This window comes from Dermochelys coriacea, chromosome 12, assembly GCF_009764565.3.
Source record: "Dermochelys coriacea isolate rDerCor1 chromosome 12, rDerCor1.pri.v4, whole genome shotgun sequence".
NCBI lineage: Eukaryota > Metazoa > Chordata > Testudines > Dermochelyidae > Dermochelys > Dermochelys coriacea.
This window is the reverse complement of record NC_050079.1, coordinates 3,971,044-3,989,990: the sequence shown is the minus strand read 5'-3', so window position 1 is coordinate 3,989,990 and position 18,947 is coordinate 3,971,044. Positions and strand designations below refer to the sequence as shown.

Below are 18,947 nucleotides of genomic sequence, written 5' to 3'. Positions count from 1 at the left end.
TTCTTGTTACTCTTAACATCTCTTGCTAGTTGCAACTCCAGGTGTGATTTGGCCATCCTGATTTCACTCCTGCATGCCCGAGCAATATTTTTATACTCTTCCCTGGTCATTTGTCCAGTCTTCCACTTCTTGCAAGCTTCTTTTTTGTATTTAAGATCAGCAAGGATTTCACTGTGAATCCAAGCTGGTCGCCTGCCATACTTACTATTCTTTCTACACATCAGGATGGTTTGTCCCTGTAACCTCAATAAGGATTCTTTAAAATACAGCCAGTTCTCCTGGATTCCTTTCCCCCTCATGTTATTCTCCCAGGGGATCCTGCCCTGCGGGGGGACCTGATAAGTCTTCAAATACCTTAAGGGCTGTTACAAAGAGGATGGTGATCAATTGTTCTCCATGTCCATGGAAGGTAGTTACAAGAAGTAATCAGCTTAATCTGCAGCAAGGGTGATTTAGTTTAGATACTAGGAAAAACTTTCCAACTGTTACTCTAGTTAAGTAATGGAATGAGTTACCATACTTAGGTTGTGGAATCCCCATCAGTGGAGGATTTTAAGAAGAGGTTAGACAAATACCTGTCACAGATGGTCTAAAGGTACACTTGATCCTGCCTCAGCATGGGGAGACAATGACCTGTCGAGGTCCTTTCTACGTTTCTATGATTCTCTGACTGTAATCTATGAGATTGAATTTACTTTAGTGGTCACACGTGACCATGTACAGTTATGCAATAGCAACACTGACAGGGTTTAGAGTAGCAGCCGTGTTAGTCTGTATTCACAAAAAAAGAAAAGGAGTACTTGTGGCACCTTAGAGACTAACAAATTTATTTGAGCATAAGCTTTCGTGAGCTACAGCTCACTTCATCAGATGCACAATTGAGCTTATGCTCAAATAAATTTGTTAGTCTCTAAGGTGCCACAAGTACTCCTTTTCTTTTTTACTGACAGGGTTGAATCCTAACTAAGGATCCTAAAGGCGAAGAAAAGGGCTTTGAACTGACACTCTTCTTTTATTTCACATTAGTAAATTCTCTAATGGTTTTTCTGCAGCTTGCCAAAGCGAGTAGGTTCAGCAACAAGCCAGAACAGTTCAAGAATCAATGACCGGCTGCAAGAGCTGGTGAGGCTCTTTAAAGACAGGACTGAGAAAGTGAAAGAGAAACTGATTGAGCCAGATACTACCTCTGATGATGAGACCCCTGTGGCATGTGAGTTACAGCTGGGTTTGGGACCTCTCAGTAGACAGTGAATGCTGAGCAAGAGGCAAAAGTTACTGAGCTGGAGAAACTGGCTTTGTAAAGCCCAAGTAATAAAAATGATGATTTATTTTTGTAGCCTGGAAACTTAATAATTTACCTGTCTTCCAAGAATAGCTAAAGAGTACATACAAGGAGACAGAATTGTTGAGTAGAAGTGAGTGGAAATGATGGTTCAATGAATACGAGTAGCCCTCTTGGAGCGGTGTTCAAGTCTGTTGTAAGATCCTCAGTGAAGTGATTGGTAATTTCAATCTAGTTCTGTATGCAAAAAAATGCACATTGCAAACAAACAAAAAACACTGTTCCAGATGATGTGGCATAATTAGCAATCATTACCCAACAAAAAGGGAGGGAGAATGGTCTTCTGTTTAAGGCAAAGGGCTGGAATTAAGGAGAGCTGGGTTCTGTTCCTTACTCTGCTACAGACTTGTGTGACTTTGGGCAATTCAGGTTAATCTCTTTGTTCCTCAGGTGTTTCATCTGCAAAATGGAGTAATAATACTTCCATACTGCAACAGAGTGTTGTGAGGATGAATATACCAATAGTTTGACAGTGCTTTGAAATTTACAGCTGTATAAGTGCAGAAAATTATATTATAATTATGAAAGACACAGGGGTGAGCTGGCATGAAGGCTGAGCTGCTTCTTAGTCTTTGAGAGAGGTTGGTCTGTGAAGAAAACGTAAAAGTCACGAACATTAACAAAGCTCTTAGCTAGGAATGCAGACTGGCCTTTCATGAAGAGGCTATGTTAATAAGAGAAAAGTTTAATGACCAGGGACAAACATGAGAACTTCAGCCCATCAGAGAAGTTTGTGCTGCTTTCAATAATTCTATGAATGTTCATAGCCCCTTCCAGGAAAACCTCTCCAGAACCACTACCACCACCAGAACAAAAAGAGACAGAAGCCGAAGTGGAGGAACATTACTGTGAGATGATGTGCTGCAAATTCAGATGCCGCCCCTGGTTAAGCCATATGAAAAAGTACCGGTTCCCAAGAAGCATAGACCCTCTCACTGGTAAGTAATTGAAAAATACGATTGGTTGAGATAATGCTGCTACTCCATTTATGAGAAAGGGAAGATAAAAGTAGAGATGGAATGGAAAGAAAGGAGGAGAGGAGGAGAAAGAAATGGGAGAGTTGGGAGAGTGGTAAGGACACCCAAGAAGGAAGAAAGGAATGATTTAGACCCTGCCTATGATTGATTTTTTTTCATTTGGAAGAGCAGAAGGAAGTGATAAATGCTATTAGGTATCATAGCTAGCCTCAGTTTTTGCCCCACAGCTGGCGAGGGTGGCAATGCACCAGTGGTTTTTGGCCATTTTGTCTGACAGACTTTGTCAGACTGCTCTGAAAATCTCCTGAAAACCCAGTTCCTTCCCCACCAGCTACTCACTCTTCTTAACCACCTGGCTCATTTCTAAGAGTCAGCTCTCTCCAAAAGCCAGCAGCTATTTCAGTGTAGTTGCAAAAGAAAAAAAAAAGTGGATTATCTGAAAGCAGAGCAAAAGCAGCCTGAAATAAAGTGCTTTGAATTTAAGAAGTTTTGTTCCCTTTAATTTTTAGTGCCTAATTCATTCACCTTACAGTCACCCCTGTGGACAATATGCGGCTATTCCCTGTCAACTGCTCACTAATTTTGACCTGTGCTTCCCTCTGCTTAGATTTGATGTATGTGCTGTGGCTGTTCTTTGTTGTTCTGGCCTGGAATTGGAACTGCTGGCTGATTCCAGTACGCTGGGCCTTTCCATACCAGATGCCTGAAAACCTCCATTGGTGGCTACTTGTAGACTATCTCTGCGACCTCATCTACTTTCTGGACATCACTGTCTTTCAGGTCCGCCTGCAGTTTGTCCAAGGAGGAGACATAATCGTAAGTAGCAGCTAGTACCGGTTCCCTCACAAGGCAAAATTTCAAACGGGACTTTGGCTTGCTTTGGGTACCTCCTCTTGTAATACTTGAAGTCCATAGAAAGGTTTTTTGGCAAACGTTGGGAGATAAGAACATATAGCAAAAAGGCAGCTCTCCCACCTCTTCCCTTATTTACTTCGTTGGCCCTGAGTGAATTTTTTTACCCACAGAGTATATCGTGAAATGTTCACTGTGCAGAGGAGAAGCTATGGAAAGAGGCTTTGGGATCTACAATTTACTCAGTGTCCTAAGGAGAATGTGCAGCTAAGTGAGGCTGTTCCTCAACACCCCACGTCCCCCTTTTATCAAGCCACATCTCTCTGTTTTCCCTATACAGAAGAACCACCATGTTAACTGTGGTGAGGTCACAGCAATATCTATACTATGGTGGGAGGAAGATGTCATTTCCCATCCCAATCCCTTTCCCACATAATTAGGACTCTTCCGCGCCCCTCTTCTATATAATAGGAAGGAAGTATCTGGTGATATCATGTAGATGCCTCCTTTCTGCCTTTTCAATCAAGTGCAGGTCAGTAAACCTCACCGCCAACCAGTGATGATGTTTCCTCTGTTTCCTGTTCTCATCTAGACTGATAAAAAGGCCATGCGACAGAACTACCTGAAATCCCGACGCTTCAAGGTCTGACACACTGTGTTTGATTTTTACACATATTTATTATTATTTAAAGGACACATTACAATCGTATTTTGAATCCATATCCTCATGTTATTAGTCACACCTCTGAATATTAGGACCAGAATAATTTCTAAAATACATGTGATAGTTATCTGACAGATGTAGGCCAGGTTTAGGATGGCCCTGTCTGGATATGAAAGGAATGGAAAGGAGTCTAGGAGCCTTTCCTCGTACCCTGGGTGTGTGTCTGGACAAGGGCTAGCCATATATAACTGGGGATCGCACTTTGATGTGCCAGTGCCAAAGGCAGCAGTAGCCTCCTCAGAGAGGGCTAGGAAGAGGAGAGCTAGTTAGAGGTGGGCAAGACAGCAGGCTGCACACATTTAAGGGTGGTGGAGATCCTGTTGCAGTGTTGGCTTAGCCAGCGCCCCAGTTGTTATGTGTACAAATTTATGGAAGTTTGTGCCTAATTTGTGCAGAACATGAGTTTTATTTCCATTGACTTAACCTGCTGCACCCCTGGATCCCCGAATTGATTTCGGTGGAAGTTGCTTCCTAGTAAATGAAGCCAGAGTTGGGTCCCGAACACCCTTTCCTGAGTAATGATAGAAGTGAAAGAGCGCCATGATGATTTCAATTCACCACCGTGTTTTCTGTTGTGATCTCACATGTGAGTTTTAGATGGACGTGTTCTGCCTTCTTCCCCTGGATTTCTTTTACTTCAAAGTTGGCGTAAATTCTCTCTTGCGGTTGCCTCGCTGTTTTAAGGTAAGTCAAGGAGGTTACAAAAAAAAGGGGGGAGAGGACTGCATTTTTAGTTAATGTGGGAGAATCTTATACTGGTTTTGATACACTCTTGCTGTCTGCAGATGTAGATTAATTGTAGATTACAGTATAATTGCATGGGGCAGGGAGGGGAAGAGGTTTGTCCTTTTGAAGGAATTACTAAAAGTTGCGATACATTTTAGTTGTCATTAGGAGCATCATAATTTCTTTTATTTGGGGGAGGGGACTGTAAGAGCACATACTAAGGGTCTGATCCTGTGTTTATTGAAGATAATGGAAGTTTTGCCATTGATTCCAATGACAACAGGAGTGAGTTCCATATCATATGATTATAAATTTTCCACATTGCTGTAATGAGATCTGATGTAAGCAGGGAACAACTCTCCTGTGAGAGATTTTGAAGCAATTAAGGTTTTAAAGGAAAGTACAATAATGTTTTAAAAATTTGAGGACATATGAAAGCTACTTTCAGTAGAAGATTAGATAGCTCAGTGAGCTATAGAGTCACTAGTTCAAATCTAAGCCACGTTAGTAGCAAGTGAAAGTCATTACCACCTATTTTGTGGCACATGTGAAATGAGTCACTAGTCTCAGGATGGTCCCTAATGGACTGGCAGTGATCTGCAGGATTAGGAGAAAGGCCAAGATTTGAAAAGTTCATGGAAGATTTGAGTCTCCAGGGCTGTCAATCCAGCGCCTTACCCCAGCTCTAAAACACACTTACAATTGTAAAATACTGAATAAAATAAAAAAGATCAGTGATAATTAAAAGAAGCATCAGAATCTCTCATCTCCCACCTTCTGTAGTTTTTGATACAGAACTACTATAGGAGTACAATTGAAAGGGAAATGAGATTTTTTGGAGGGTACCTGGAGGTAAAACGTAGTTCTGCTAGTTAAAGAAGTGGTTCTCAACCAGGGGTAAGCGTACCCCTGGGGATACACAGTGGTCTTCCAGGAGGTAGATCAACTCATCTAGACACTTGCCTAGTTTTACAACAGGCTACATAAAAAGCACTAGCGAAGTCAGTACAAACTAAAATTTCAGACAGTGAATTGTTTATACTGCTCTATATATTACACACTGAAATGTAAGTACAATAGTTATATTCCAATTGATTTATTTTATAATTATATGATAAAAATGAGAAACTTTGCAATTTTTCAGTTTTAGTGTGGCTGTGACACTTTTGTATTATTATATCTGATATTTTTAAGCAATAGTTTTTAAGTGAGGTGAAACTTGCGGGTAGGCAAGACAGATCAGACTGCTGAAATGGATTGTAGCGGGGTGATCACCTGCTCCAGCCTTAAAGGGCTTAAAACAGCCCAGGGGAGGACAGTGGCTGGGAGCAAGCAGTTCCCGGGCTGACTGGGGGAAGCAGGCTCAGCTATGAGCCTTAAAAGAGGGCCATGGGCCAGGAGCAGACAGACTCTCTGCCTTTAGAGGGAGAAGGGCCTGGTTGCTGGGGAGCGTGCCTGGGTACCTAAGGTGAAGCAGGGCTGGGGAAGGCCAGAGGAGCTGGGAGGCTCCAGACTGCAGGCCTAGTGGAAGGCCAAAAAGGGTACTGGGGCTACAGGGGGCAGCCCACGGGTAGGTGGAGGCAGCAGGTCTAAACCCCCTTGCCTGTGATGATTGGCTTATACACCGCAGTCCGCCTCAGTGTGTGGGGGCTCAATGGTGACTGGCAGTAGCCAAAGACTGAGGTGAGGTGGGGATAGTGGGTGGGGGTTCTCTGGGGAGGGGAGACCCAGAGACTGTGGGGGTACTGCTAGGGGGCAGCACCCTGGGTAAAAGGGGCACGGAGTTCTGGGAGGGACATGGGGGCAAGCAGGACACTGGCCTGCAGAGGGCACTCTGGAGGCTGGAAGAGCTAATTCCCTGAGAGACCAGTAGGAGGTGCCGCAGGGGTGAGTCCTGCACCGTGACGGGGGTACAGTAATCTGGAAAGGTTGAGAGCCACTGAATTAAAGGATTCTCATTCAAGCCCTATTAAAAACTAGTTACCAGCTGTGATTGATGGGAAGCTAATGCACATTGTATCATTCTCTTTAACAGTACATGGCCTTCTTTGAGTTTAATAACCGGCTTGAAGCTATCCTGAGCAAGGCATATGTCTACAGGTGAGGAAAAACTGCTGATACATTTTTATTTTTGGAGGCAGATATTTTTGGGACTGCTCTTTTATTGGAGGGGGAAGAGGTGCAATTTGGTGGAGATGCAGCAATCTCCATCCAAACATAGCTCCTCTTTGTTACCCATATGTGATTAAATCATAGTTATTCTACATAGAGAAAATTCTTCCTCCTCATTATTGACTGCCACAATTGCAGTGACATCTCCTGAGGCTGGAAATGTCTTCTGGGAGGCTGACAACACTAATAGTGCATCATGAGATGATTGGCAGACACACACCGGAATCAAACATCACCTTAGGGCCTCCGCAGCCCAAAGCATGTTACTTTTTCAGATCTCCCTAGCCAAGAAGCAAGAGACTCATTTTCAGTCATTCTTAACTCTTGTCTTCTGCATTGTGGCACATGGCACTGTTTCCAGGATATGTCGCAGATCCACAATATGAAAGATGACTGTAGAAAAATGATCTATATTAATAATAGCCTTTAGTCATTAACCTCTTCCAAGTTGTAGCTCCATGTGATAAATGCTATCAACATTATTTGAAATGATCTCTTTGTTCCCAAAGTAACTGGGGGCAGAAGTAGTGGGGATAAACAGTGTAAAGCAGCCGATAAAAATATACTTTCCCCTACATTTTTAAAGAGTTGTACAGAGCTTTACCATAAAAAGAAAAGGAGGACTTGTGGCACCTTAGAGACTAACAAATTTATTTGAGCATAAGCTTTTGTGAGCTACAGCTCACTTCATCGGATGCATTCGGTGGAAAATACAGTGGGGAGATTTATATACACACACAAAGAACATGAAACAATGGGTTTTATCATACACACTGTAAGGAGAGTGATCACTTAAGATGAGCTATTACCAGCGGGGGGGGGGGGGGGGAAGGAGGAAAACCTTTTATGGTGATAATCAAGGTGGGCCATTTCCAGCAGTTAACAAGAACGTCTGAGGAACAGTGGGGGGTGGGCTGGGAGGGAAAAATAATATGGGGAAATAGTTTTACTTAGTGTAATGACCCATCCACTCCCAGTCTCTATTCAAGCCTAAGTTAATGGTATCCAGTTTGCAAATTAATTCCAATTCATCAGTCTCTCGCTTGAGTCTGTTTTTGAAGGTTTTTCTTGTTGAAGGATAGCCACTCTCAGGTCTGTAATCAAGTGAGATTGAAGTGTTCTCCGACTGGTTTTTGAATGTTATAATTCTTGACGTCTGATTTGTGTCCATTTATTCTTTTACGTAGAGAGTGTCCAGTTTGACCAATGTACATGGCAGAGGGGCATTGCTGGCACATGATGGCATATATCACATTGGTAGATGCGCAGGTGAACGAGCCTCCGATAGTGTGGCTGATGTGATTAGGCCCTATGATGATGTCCCCTGAATAGATATGTGGACAGAGTTGGCAACGGGCTTTGTTGCAAGGATGGGTTCCTGGGTTAGTGGTTCTGTTGTGTGGTGTGTGGTTGCTGGTGAGTATTTGCTTCAGGTTGGAGGGCTGTCTGTAAGCAAGGACTGGCCTGTCTCCCAAGATCTGTGAGAGCGATGGGTCGTCCTTTAGGATAGGTTGTAGATCCTTGATGATGCGTTGGAGAGGTTTTAGTTGGGGGCTGAAGGTGATGGCTAGTGGCGTTCTGTTATTTTCTTTGTTGGGCCTGTCCTGTAGTAGGTGACTTCTGGGTACTCTTCTGGCTCTGTCAATCTGTTTCTTCACTTCAGCAGGTGGGTATTGTAGTTGTAGGAATGCATGATAGAGATCTTGTAGGTGTTTGTCTCTGTCTGAGGGGTTGGAGCAAATGCGGTTATATCGTAGAGCTTGGCTGTAGACAATGGATCGTGTGGTGTGATCTGGATGAAAACTAGCGGCATGTAGGTAGGAATAGCGGTCAGTAGGTTTCCCATATAGGGTGGTGTTTATGTGACCATCGCTTATTAGCACCGTAGTGTCCAGGAAGTGGATCTCTTGTGTGGACTGGTCCAGGTTGAGGTTGATGGTAGCTCATCTTAAGTGATCACTCTCCTTATAGTGTGTATGATAAAACCCATTGTTTCATGTTCTCTCTGTGTGTATATAAATCTCCCCACTGTATTTTCCACCGAATGCATCCGATGAAGTGAGCTGTAGCTCACGAAAACTTATGCTCAAATAAATTTGTTAGTCTCTAAGGTGCCACAAGTCCTCCTTTTCTTTTTGTGAATACAGGCTAACACGGCTGCTACTCTGAAACCAGAGCTTTACCATGTGACTGGTGGGGAATCGCTTGTAATAATTAGAGTCAAATGTTCCGAAGCACTCCTTTTTCCCTTTCTAATAGGACTATAAATATCAGTGCTTCCCCTGTGTTTCTATTAATTATTTTTCACTTTTAACGATGGTATTTGGGGGGATTTGATAGTGTTTTTCATTATCGGGTACCTTGTAACCTTTCCTCTTTCATTGTTGCCTTTCTTTGCAGAGTGATAAGGACCACAGCCTATTTACTCTTCAGCTTACACGTGAACTCATGCCTATATTACTGGGCATCATCGTACCAGGGACTGGGTTCTACCACATGGGTCTATAATGGGGAGGGAAACAGGTACTTAGTATGCATGCCCTCTGTTTTGGAATAGGCCAATGCAACAGAATAGGAGCGATAGAGAGACAGTCAGGATGCAGCCAAGGCTGAATTAACACCACACTTTTGACATACGAATCCACCTTTTCGTCAAAAGCCTGACATTTCCGTACAATATCATCACTATTTGATTTATATAGGCAGGGCTGGTAGTGCTGCCTATTATTAAAGTTGCCTGGCTCTTTCCATTATAACTCCATTGCTTATAACTTTGGTAAACTTTAACCATTGAGGTTGAAATTTTACATGCCATGTGTCTGCCATGTGTCTGAATGATTATAATTATTATTATTATCATTTTATGCTTCCACCAAAATGGTCCAGCCATTATGAAGAACTAGACTAGGGGAAAAATATATTTTGTCATTGAAAAAAATTCTGGAGACTTTTTCTCCAAGAAGCTCTAGTGCCCCCATGTTTTCCAGCTGTCCCCTAAACTTCTTTGTCTCTGTAGGTTTTCCGGGAACATTTGCATTTGAGGGAGAGGAGAGGCTTTCACTCCCGTAGTTTTCCCCTTTTCACCACATAATCATTCTCTCTATAGTTTCCAAGATGTCTCTTGCTGACTGTGTCAGAGCAGTTCTAATGGTATAAAGCAGATACTGACTTTTCAGGTGAAGGTAACTGGTTGAAAAGTTGTTCGTTTTTTCCCTTTATAGTTATATCCGCTGCTATTACTGGGCTGTCAAGACGCTAATTACTATTGGAGGACTGCCTGACCCTCAAACTCTGTTTGAGATACTCTTCCAGCTTCTGAACTACTTCACAGGGGTCTTTGCTTTCTCTGTCATGATCGGCCAAGTAAGTGAATAATCAATCTGTCTTCCCTTCAGTATGACGCAGGTTCACAGTGCTTGTTATTTTTAAGGTCACCTCTCTGAAATCATGTTTGTTTCCCAGAAAGCACCCCCTGAGCTTTCCATCTTCATACACTGAAAAATTCCAATAGCATCATTGTTCATTCTTACATTATTTTAAGGTTTGTTTCTCTAATATAGAGAGGCTCCTGACCTGCTGCATGCCAATAGTTTTATAAGTCAGAGGACGCAGATGCTAAAAATCCTCCGTCGTGATACACAGTGTATGTTCAGTCTAAGAAGCTCGTTGTTAATAGTCTTTTGGATACTTAATTTATTCATCATTACTTATAGTTATTTCCTTTAATTTTGTTCTCTTCCCTCCTCCAACTCAGATGAGAGATGTAGTTGGTGCTGCTACTGCAGGACAAACTTATTATCGGAGTTGCATGGACAGTACCATTAAATACATGAATTTCTACAAAATCCCCAAATCCGTTCAGAATCGGGTCAAAACCTGGTATGAATACACTTGGCATTCACAGGGCATGTTAGGTAAGAATTAGCTGTATTTAGGGTTACTGTCTTTATTAAGACTTTAAGTTCATGTCTTTCTGATATTTTTACCTTGGCCTATGAACATTATGAACAGCAATGTAAGCGGGCAGCTTACAACATTTTGTGAACCGGTTATCCGTGGTCTAGATGGTCTAGAGCAGCATTTCTCAAATGTGGCTGCATGTGGCCACCAAGGGCTTCTCTTGCGGCCACTGCCTCCTGGGCAGTGATTGGGAAGGGAGCTAAGCACCCCCTCCCTTGAGGCCTCCCAGAGGGGGTGGGCCATGCCCCCCTCTGGAATCACAAATGCCGCAGGAGCAGACAGCTGTTATGAGTTCCCCACCTTTCTGGGGGTGGTGGAGCTCAGACTTCCAGCTTTAGTTCTGGGGAGGCAGGCTCTGGCCATGCAGCGGCAGGCTCTGGACATGGGCTCTGGCTGTGTGGTGGCAGGTTCCAACCATGGGCTCCATCCCACAGCCACAGGACCTGGCAGGCTCCATCCCCCTGTCCCTCACCCATCCACCCTATCACCCTTGGCCCCCACTGCCTCCCTACCCACCTCCCCATCCAACCAAGGCTTAATTGGTCCCCTGGCTTGCCAGGCCTGAGTAGGTCTGCTGTGAAAAGAGATTTGTATGTTTGTTAATATCACTTTTCACTGCCTTCCAGCTAGGTAGCAAGTCTGCTGCTGTGAAACATGATATTAACAAACATACAAATATCACTCTTCACAGAAGCAGACTTACTTGCTAACAAGTCTTAAAAAAACAACAACAAATCACCCTAAAACAAAAGAAACAACAACAAAAGGCACGAACATGCAAAGTACCTTATTTGTGTTTCTCTTCTCTTTAGGTCTGATAAAGAATAGACACAACTGTCCATTCTGTTTATTACTGAATCTGGAAAAACCCTACATGAATAAATTACTATGCTTTGGACATGTACATGTGCATATTTATTTGTTTTTTTCCTAAAGTTAAATATTTTAGGAAGAAGTGTCATAGTTGAGGCCACCAAAAAATGTTTTGTCAGAACCTCTGGTCTAGAGCAAGAGATGTGTCATTCTGTCTAATCTCCCTCCTCCACAGTTAATTGCACTGAGATTTTTCCAGTTAAACCCAAAGGGGTACTGCTGAGTTTTGGAAAGTCACTGCAGTCATTTTGCAACACCAGTGGCAGCACAGCATTGGGGCACTAACCCTAAGGATTTTGTGGGATTTTTTTTTCTTTCTCATTTCACTGATTTCTCTCTATTTCCTCCTTGTTTTACCCATACTTCTACAGTCCACTACATTAGTACCAGGGTTCCAATTCCTAGCCTGTTAGTAAACTAGCATGATCACACAACAGCGCATTCCAAGATTGTAACTCCCCCTCTATAGATGAAGTTAGCTGAATTGAGATTGTTGGCCAAATCACAACCTCCTGTGTAGGAAAAACCTGCCATTCCTGCTAACTCATCCTGTTGTGGAAAATCATGATTTGCACTGACTTGTTACTGAGCTCCATATTGGAAAGCTAGGTACGTTTTCTGTAAGTAGCCAGTTCTTTGTTTTGTTTTCCCTTTTAACAGACGAATCGGAGCTGATGGTGCAGCTGCCAGACAAGATGAGGCTGGATATTGCTATTGATGTCAACTACGACATAGTTAGCAAGGTGGCGCTTTTTCAGGTACTGTCTACTTCTCAGATTGGACATTACCTGACTCCTGAGAGACTCCTACAGATTAAGTAATTCCACTTCTTCTTTTGGGTTCAGGGCTGTGACAGGCAGATGATTTTCGACATGTTGAAGAGGCTCCGATCTGTTGTTTACTTACCTAATGATTATGTGTGTAAGAAGGTAACAAGCATTTTCTTTACATAAATTCTCTTTAGAGACTTGGAATAAAGTGATGCTATATGCGGTGGGGAAGAGTCAGGGCCAGAAATGGAAGCTCATTGGTGGAATGATATGGATTTTGTTGGTCAGTGCATTTGGCAAGGAGATACACCAAGCTAACCAAGAGATGGTACCATATTGCGGTTGACACTACAGCCACACAGAGGCATAAAGAGATCATAAAGGCCTCCTGGGGAATTCACCCAGTGCAGAAGTAGCATAGGGCTGGCTTATGCAGCTTCACACTACCCTCCAGTGCAGCCTCTTGAATAGGTATATACCGAGAGTGTGGATCGGAGCAAGAGTTTTGTTGTGGACAAGAGTGAGAGTGGATAGAGTACAAAGTGTTCCAGCTATTCTGAGCTGTACAGCAGCCCATAGGCAGTTGTACAAGGCTGCTGTAAAGTAAGGCAGCCTCCAGGTCAGGGGTTCTAAAACTGGGGGTTGGGACCCCTCAGGGAGTTGCAAGGTTATTACATACAGGGTTGCGAGCTGTCAGCCTCCTCCCCCCCACCCTGCTTTGCCTCCAGCATTTATAACGGTGTTAAATATATTAAAAAGTGTTTTTAATTTATTAGGGGTGTCACACTCAGAGCCTTGCTATGTGAAAAGGGTCACCAGTACATAAGTCTGAGAACCACTATTCTAGGGTTATGTCGGGAGCCACAACAGTTCCCAGAACAGTATAGTCCCTTTTGGCCAATCCTGTGTTTTATGTGCAGTACTGCACTTCCTGAGAGCTATCTGAAACAATGAGAAGAGCCAGGCCTGGCTAATACACCAGGAACTGATTAAGTTGTGCAAGGGAGATTCAAAGCAAAGATGTGCTCTGTGTCACTTAGTGTTGGTGATACTGATCATATTGTGCAAAGAGTGACCTCTGCTGATTTCAATGTGCACAGCATTAACACTAATTGGAAAAAATACATGGGTGGGAAAGCAGCTGTGCATGCTCATTTAATAATTGAGAATAAGCAGGATAAAACAACAAAAGGAAAATATTTCAAAAAAAAAGAGTTGAGAAGAATTTGTTTTTTAAAAAGAAAAAATAAAAGATAAAACCTATTCCCGTTTTGGAACCTCCAGCATTTATGACCAGCAAATGGAAAGCTATGAAAAGATATGAGACAGAATAAAACAACATTAATGAAGTAATTGAATAGTTTAACTTGGAGGATCAGGGTCTCTGTACATTTTCCATATGCTTTCTTCTCCTCTTTCTGGGTTCCAGCAGGATAATCAGTGTACACCCCACAAGTTGTTCTAATCTTTGTTTCAGGGGGAAATTGGCCGAGAGATGTACATTATACAAGCTGGACAGGTGCAGGTGCTTGGAGGACCTGATGGCAAAACTGTGCTTGTGACTCTGAAAGCTGGATCTGTGTTTGGAGAAATAAGGTCAGAGAGAGGATTAATTGGGAGAATAAAGACCAAGACTAAGATTAGAAGGAAGTTGGGGAAATAAGTCAGAGGTGGAGAAAAATAAAATTTGGAAATAAGATCTGGAAAGGAGGATCCATTGCAAGGACCTATTTGCTGCTATAATTAAAAGGGGTCACAATTTAAGAGCGAGATCTGTTAACACAAATAAATTCCACTTTTTAATTTTAAACTTTCAAACTGTCATTGTCTCCCTGACTCCATTCTATGTGAGTCTACACAGTATGAACTGACCTGGTTGTCTAGTGATAGTTGCAAAGGCAACTTTCTTGGGGAAGAGAAATAGGGGAAAAGAGACTCATATTTTGGTCATCAACAACCATCCTGGCTGATTAAACAGCATTGACAAGAGTCCTCTGCAGTGCTTATCAGCTGAAAAGATGGCTGACCATAATATGATTGGAAATAGATTAAAAATGGGGATACCACAAGCCTGCAACAAGGATATTGAGGGTCCCCCTGGATAAAAACAAATCACTCAATAAACTGTATTGTTGATTTTCAAAAAAGTAGAAGATAAATGGAGAAAACTGATTATTCCACCTTGGACCACCCCTTTCCAATACCAGCAGAGTGAAAATAAATCATTGCAAGCTTCCTGTTCTAGGCCATTTGCCCTGTGCTGATATGGCTTTAGGTAGGGAATCCATGTGAGTGAGAATGGGTGAAATCAAAGCACAGTGAAACTAGCTCATTGTAAATATGTTCTCTTCCTGATAACCATGAGTTAGGCTGGCTGTTCAGGTCCTCCGACCCCAAAGCAGAAACAAGAGCTTGAGATACAAACATAAAAACAAAATATTATAATTTAAAAAAATCTATACATCCCTACTGGCCATGAACTACATACTCCGCAGTGGTAATAAAGAAGGGTGGAACTAAAATGCTGACTTGGTTATCCTACATAAAGGTGGTTTCTAGAGTAATATGTAAACTACAGTCACTACTATTGTTAATATCCAACGCTTGTACAGAGCAGTCCAGAGTGCCATAGTGATTTGTAACACACTAGTAGTGGGTACTTTTCTGTCTATAAAACTAGTTTTAAAGAACAATATTATAAAATAACTATAATAAAATCATTTTTATGTAGTGACTTTCATACCCATAAAAAGAACAGGAGTACTTGTGGCACCTTGGAGACTAACAAATTTATTAGAGCATAAGTTTTCATGGGCTACAGCATATAGGAACATATAGTAAGAAGAAATATATATACATACAGAAAAGGTGGAAGTTGCCGTACAAACTGTGAGAGGCTAATTAGTTAAGATGAGCGATTATCAGCAGGAGAAAAAAACTTTTGTAGTGATAATCAAGATGGACCATTTAGACCACACAAGTGGTCCATTTCGTGGACACTACTGTACTAATAAGTGATGGTCACATAAACACCACCCTATACCGGAAACCTACTAACCGCTATACTTGCCTATATGCCTCCAGCTTCCATCCAGGATACGCCACACGATCCATTGTCTACAGCCAACCTTGAAGATACAACTGCATTTGCTCCAATCCCTCAGACAGAGACAAACACCTGCAAGATCTCTATCAAGCATTCTTAAAACTACAATACCCACCTGCTGAAGTGAAAAAAACAGATTGACAGAGCTAGAAGAGTACCCAGAAGTTACCTACTACAGGACAGGCCCAACAAAGAAAATAACGGAACACCACTAGCCATCACCTTCAGCCCCCAACTAAAACCTCTCCAGTGCATCATCAAAGATTTACAACCTATCCTGAAAAATGATCCCTCACGCTCACAGATCTTGGGAGACAGGCCAGTCCTCGCTTACAGACAGCCCCCCAACCTGAAGCAAATACTCCAGCAACCACACAACAAAAACTAACCCAGGAACCTATCCTTGCAACAAAGCCCAATGCCAATTCTGTCCACATATTTATTTAAGTGACACCATCATAGGACCTAATCACATTAGCAACACAATCAGGCGCTCATTCACCTGCACATCTACCAATGTGATATATGCCAGCATGTGCCAGCAATGCCCTTCTGCCATGTACAGTGGCCAAACCGGACAGTCTCTACGCAAAAGAATAAATGGACACAAACCTGACATCAGGAATCATAACATTCAAAAACCAGTAGGAGAACACTTCAACCTCTCTGGCCACTCAGTAAAAGACTTAAGGGTGGCAATTTTGCAACAAAAAAGCTTCAAAAACAGACTCCAACGAGAAACTGCTGAGCTTGAATTAATATGCAAACTAGATACCATTAACTTGGATTTGAATAGAGACTGGGAGTGGCTGGGTCATTACACATATTGAATCTATTTCCCCATGTTAAGTATCTTCACACCTTCTTGTCAACTGTCTAAATGGCCCATCTTGATTATCACTACAAAATTTTTTTTCTCCTGCTGATAATAGCTCATCTTAACTAATTAGCCTCTCACAGTTTGTATGGCAACTTCCACCTTCTCCGTATGTGTGTATATATATATATATTTCTTCTTACTATATGTTCCATTCTATGCATCCGACGAAGTGGGCTGTAGCTCACGAAAGCTTATGCTCTAATAAATTTGTTAGTCTGTAAGGTGCCACAAGTACTCCTGTTCTTTTTGTGGATACAGACTAACATGGCTGCTACTCTGAAACCTGTCATACCAATGTATCACCAAAACACTTAAAATATTAGATGCGTAAAATGTCATGGTTGGCAAAAGTTGAGCTCCAAGTACAGTGACGACACGTCTCCTGCAACAAACTCTGCTATCAAATCGTGTGAAAACTCAGATTTTATATGTTAAAAACTGTATTGGCCCAACATACAATAGTTTTAACATCTCTTGGTATTTTAATTAGCTTGTTGGCAGTGGGAGGTGGAAATCGTCGCACAGCAAATGTTGTGGCTCATGGATTTACTAACCTTTTCATCTTGGATAAGAAGGACTTGAATGAAATTTTGGTGCATTATCCAGAATCTCAGAAGCTGCTGCGTAAGAAGGCTAGGTGAGTGACAGGATGTTGCTCAAATGTCATTTATCATAAACATGCAGATATAGTACAATTTTCAAACTCTGAAAGAACAGGTGATCTTTGGGGCTGCACACCAGAGAAATTACACCCAAAGTGTTACGGGAAAATTTTCAATGCTAAGCACACCAGACTGTGTATACATCTTCTTTTTGGGCCTCGGTTACATCAGTTCTCATAAACGAAGCAGACTTGAACCTGATCAGCACTTGGAGAGAAATGAAAAACTTAGGTGCTACGAGAATTGTTGATGTTTCAGCAGATGGTGCTCTTCCCTTTGAGTTAGCATTGAGGTAATGGCGGTGCTGTTGGAATTGGTGTTTTGAAGATGGGACGTTAAACTGAGGTACTAATAATTTGTGGTCATTTTAAAATTTCCATGGCACTTTTTACAAGAAAATTTAATGTAAGGGTCAAACTGAGACACTGGCTGAATTCGCAGGCAGGAACTTTAGGAATCACTTTGCTCCCCTACATATAAAACCCAAATCACAAGTAGCAACACAGAGGGTGAACAGCGACTACTTCTCGTTTCACATTTATGATATTGGGGAGTGAACAGAACCTTGGCTCGCCCCACTCATGCACCTGCCAGTGCAGCTGAGCCAATGTGTCAAGGCCAGTAAACTGAACTAGGTATAGAGGTGAAACAGATTATTCCCACCTCTTGGAGCAAGAGCGGGGTGCTAGCCTGTGACTCTCAGAATCACAGACTGGTTCCTGTTCCACTTGTGCAGCAGTGTAACTATTCTTCCTTGGGGATGGTGTCACAATTGAGTCTTAAGTAATTACATTCTGACTACTAAAACTCCCATCTGTAGTTTAAGATGTATTTCTCTATCAGTTTTGCTGAGGAGAGTGCTATTAATTTCCTTTCCTAATTTATTGCTGTTTTTCATCCTAGGCGTGTCAGGATATCATTTACACTTCAGAAATGGAAAAGACTAATTAGGGCATCTAGTTTATTCCTCTGACATTGCAGAATTGTTCCCTATTTACTGGTGTTTTGTATGGTCTAAGTTTAAACGTGTCAAGCAATGGGGCTGCCACCACATCCTGAGGAAAAATTATTCCTTGATATTCAGCCTAAATTTTCCCCTCTAGTAATTTAATCTAATTAATTAATTTTCATTCTATTCAACTCAGCAGCACAGAGATTTGGAATTCTACTACTACCTAGCTGGCATGCTAGAATATTAGAAATAGACCGAGGGACATGGGAAGGTGGGCAAAGTGCAAGTGATGTGGACATATATACATGCTAATGTAGCTATAATATGGCTCTGAAATTTGTGTATGCACGTTTAAAATTGGCTTCTGCAGAGAATGATGCATGCTACTAAATTTGTTTTCTGTACACATTTTGCACCACTAAAACTTTATCACTTGAATGTACACAGGAACTGTGAATGCAACATGGGAACAAACACAACCAAAGCAGACTCATAGAAACATAGAACCACAGGGTTAGAAGGGACTGCCAGGATCATCTAGTCTCACCCCCTGCCAGGATGCAGGATTTGTTGTGTCTAAACCATCCAAGATAGATGGCAACCCATCCTCCTTTTGAAAGCCTCCAGTGAAGGATATTCCAGGACTTCCCTAGGCAGTTTGTTCCAATGTCCTACTGTTTTTACAGTTAGGAAGTTTTTCCTGAGATGTAAACTAAATCTGCCATGCTACAGTTTGAAGTTTTTTGTCCTGCCCTCTGTGACAAGAGAGAACAATTTTTTCCATCTTTTTTTATGGCAGCCTTTCAAGTTTTTGAAAACCGCTATCATATCCCCCCCTTAATCTCCTCTTTTCCAAACTAAACACATCCAGTTCCTTCAGCCTTAGCTCATATGGCTTGCATTCCATCCCTTTCATTATCTTTGTTGCTCACCTGTGGATCCTTTCTAGTT

At 42.1% G+C, this 18,947-nt stretch overlaps 1 protein-coding gene across 1 annotated transcript in view; it reads left to right on the top strand.

Moving 5' to 3' along the window:
• Positions 1-18,947, top strand: part of CNGB1 (cyclic nucleotide gated channel subunit beta 1) — a 96,382-nt gene that overhangs the window by 68,205 nt on the left and 9,230 nt on the right. Inside the window, exons 19-31 of the mRNA XM_043495241.1 lie at positions 1,053-1,210; positions 2,110-2,280; positions 2,927-3,135; positions 3,764-3,814; positions 4,493-4,579; positions 6,657-6,721; positions 9,194-9,316; positions 10,015-10,156; positions 10,548-10,707; positions 12,287-12,384; positions 12,472-12,555; positions 13,874-13,992; positions 16,873-17,019. Of these exons, the coding sequence (XP_043351176.1) occupies positions 1,053-1,210; positions 2,110-2,280; positions 2,927-3,135; positions 3,764-3,814; positions 4,493-4,579; positions 6,657-6,721; positions 9,194-9,316; positions 10,015-10,156; positions 10,548-10,707; positions 12,287-12,384; positions 12,472-12,555; positions 13,874-13,992; positions 16,873-17,019 (1,614 nt within the window). The remainder of the gene's footprint in view (positions 1-1,052; positions 1,211-2,109; positions 2,281-2,926; positions 3,136-3,763; positions 3,815-4,492; positions 4,580-6,656; positions 6,722-9,193; positions 9,317-10,014; positions 10,157-10,547; positions 10,708-12,286; positions 12,385-12,471; positions 12,556-13,873; positions 13,993-16,872; positions 17,020-18,947) is intronic.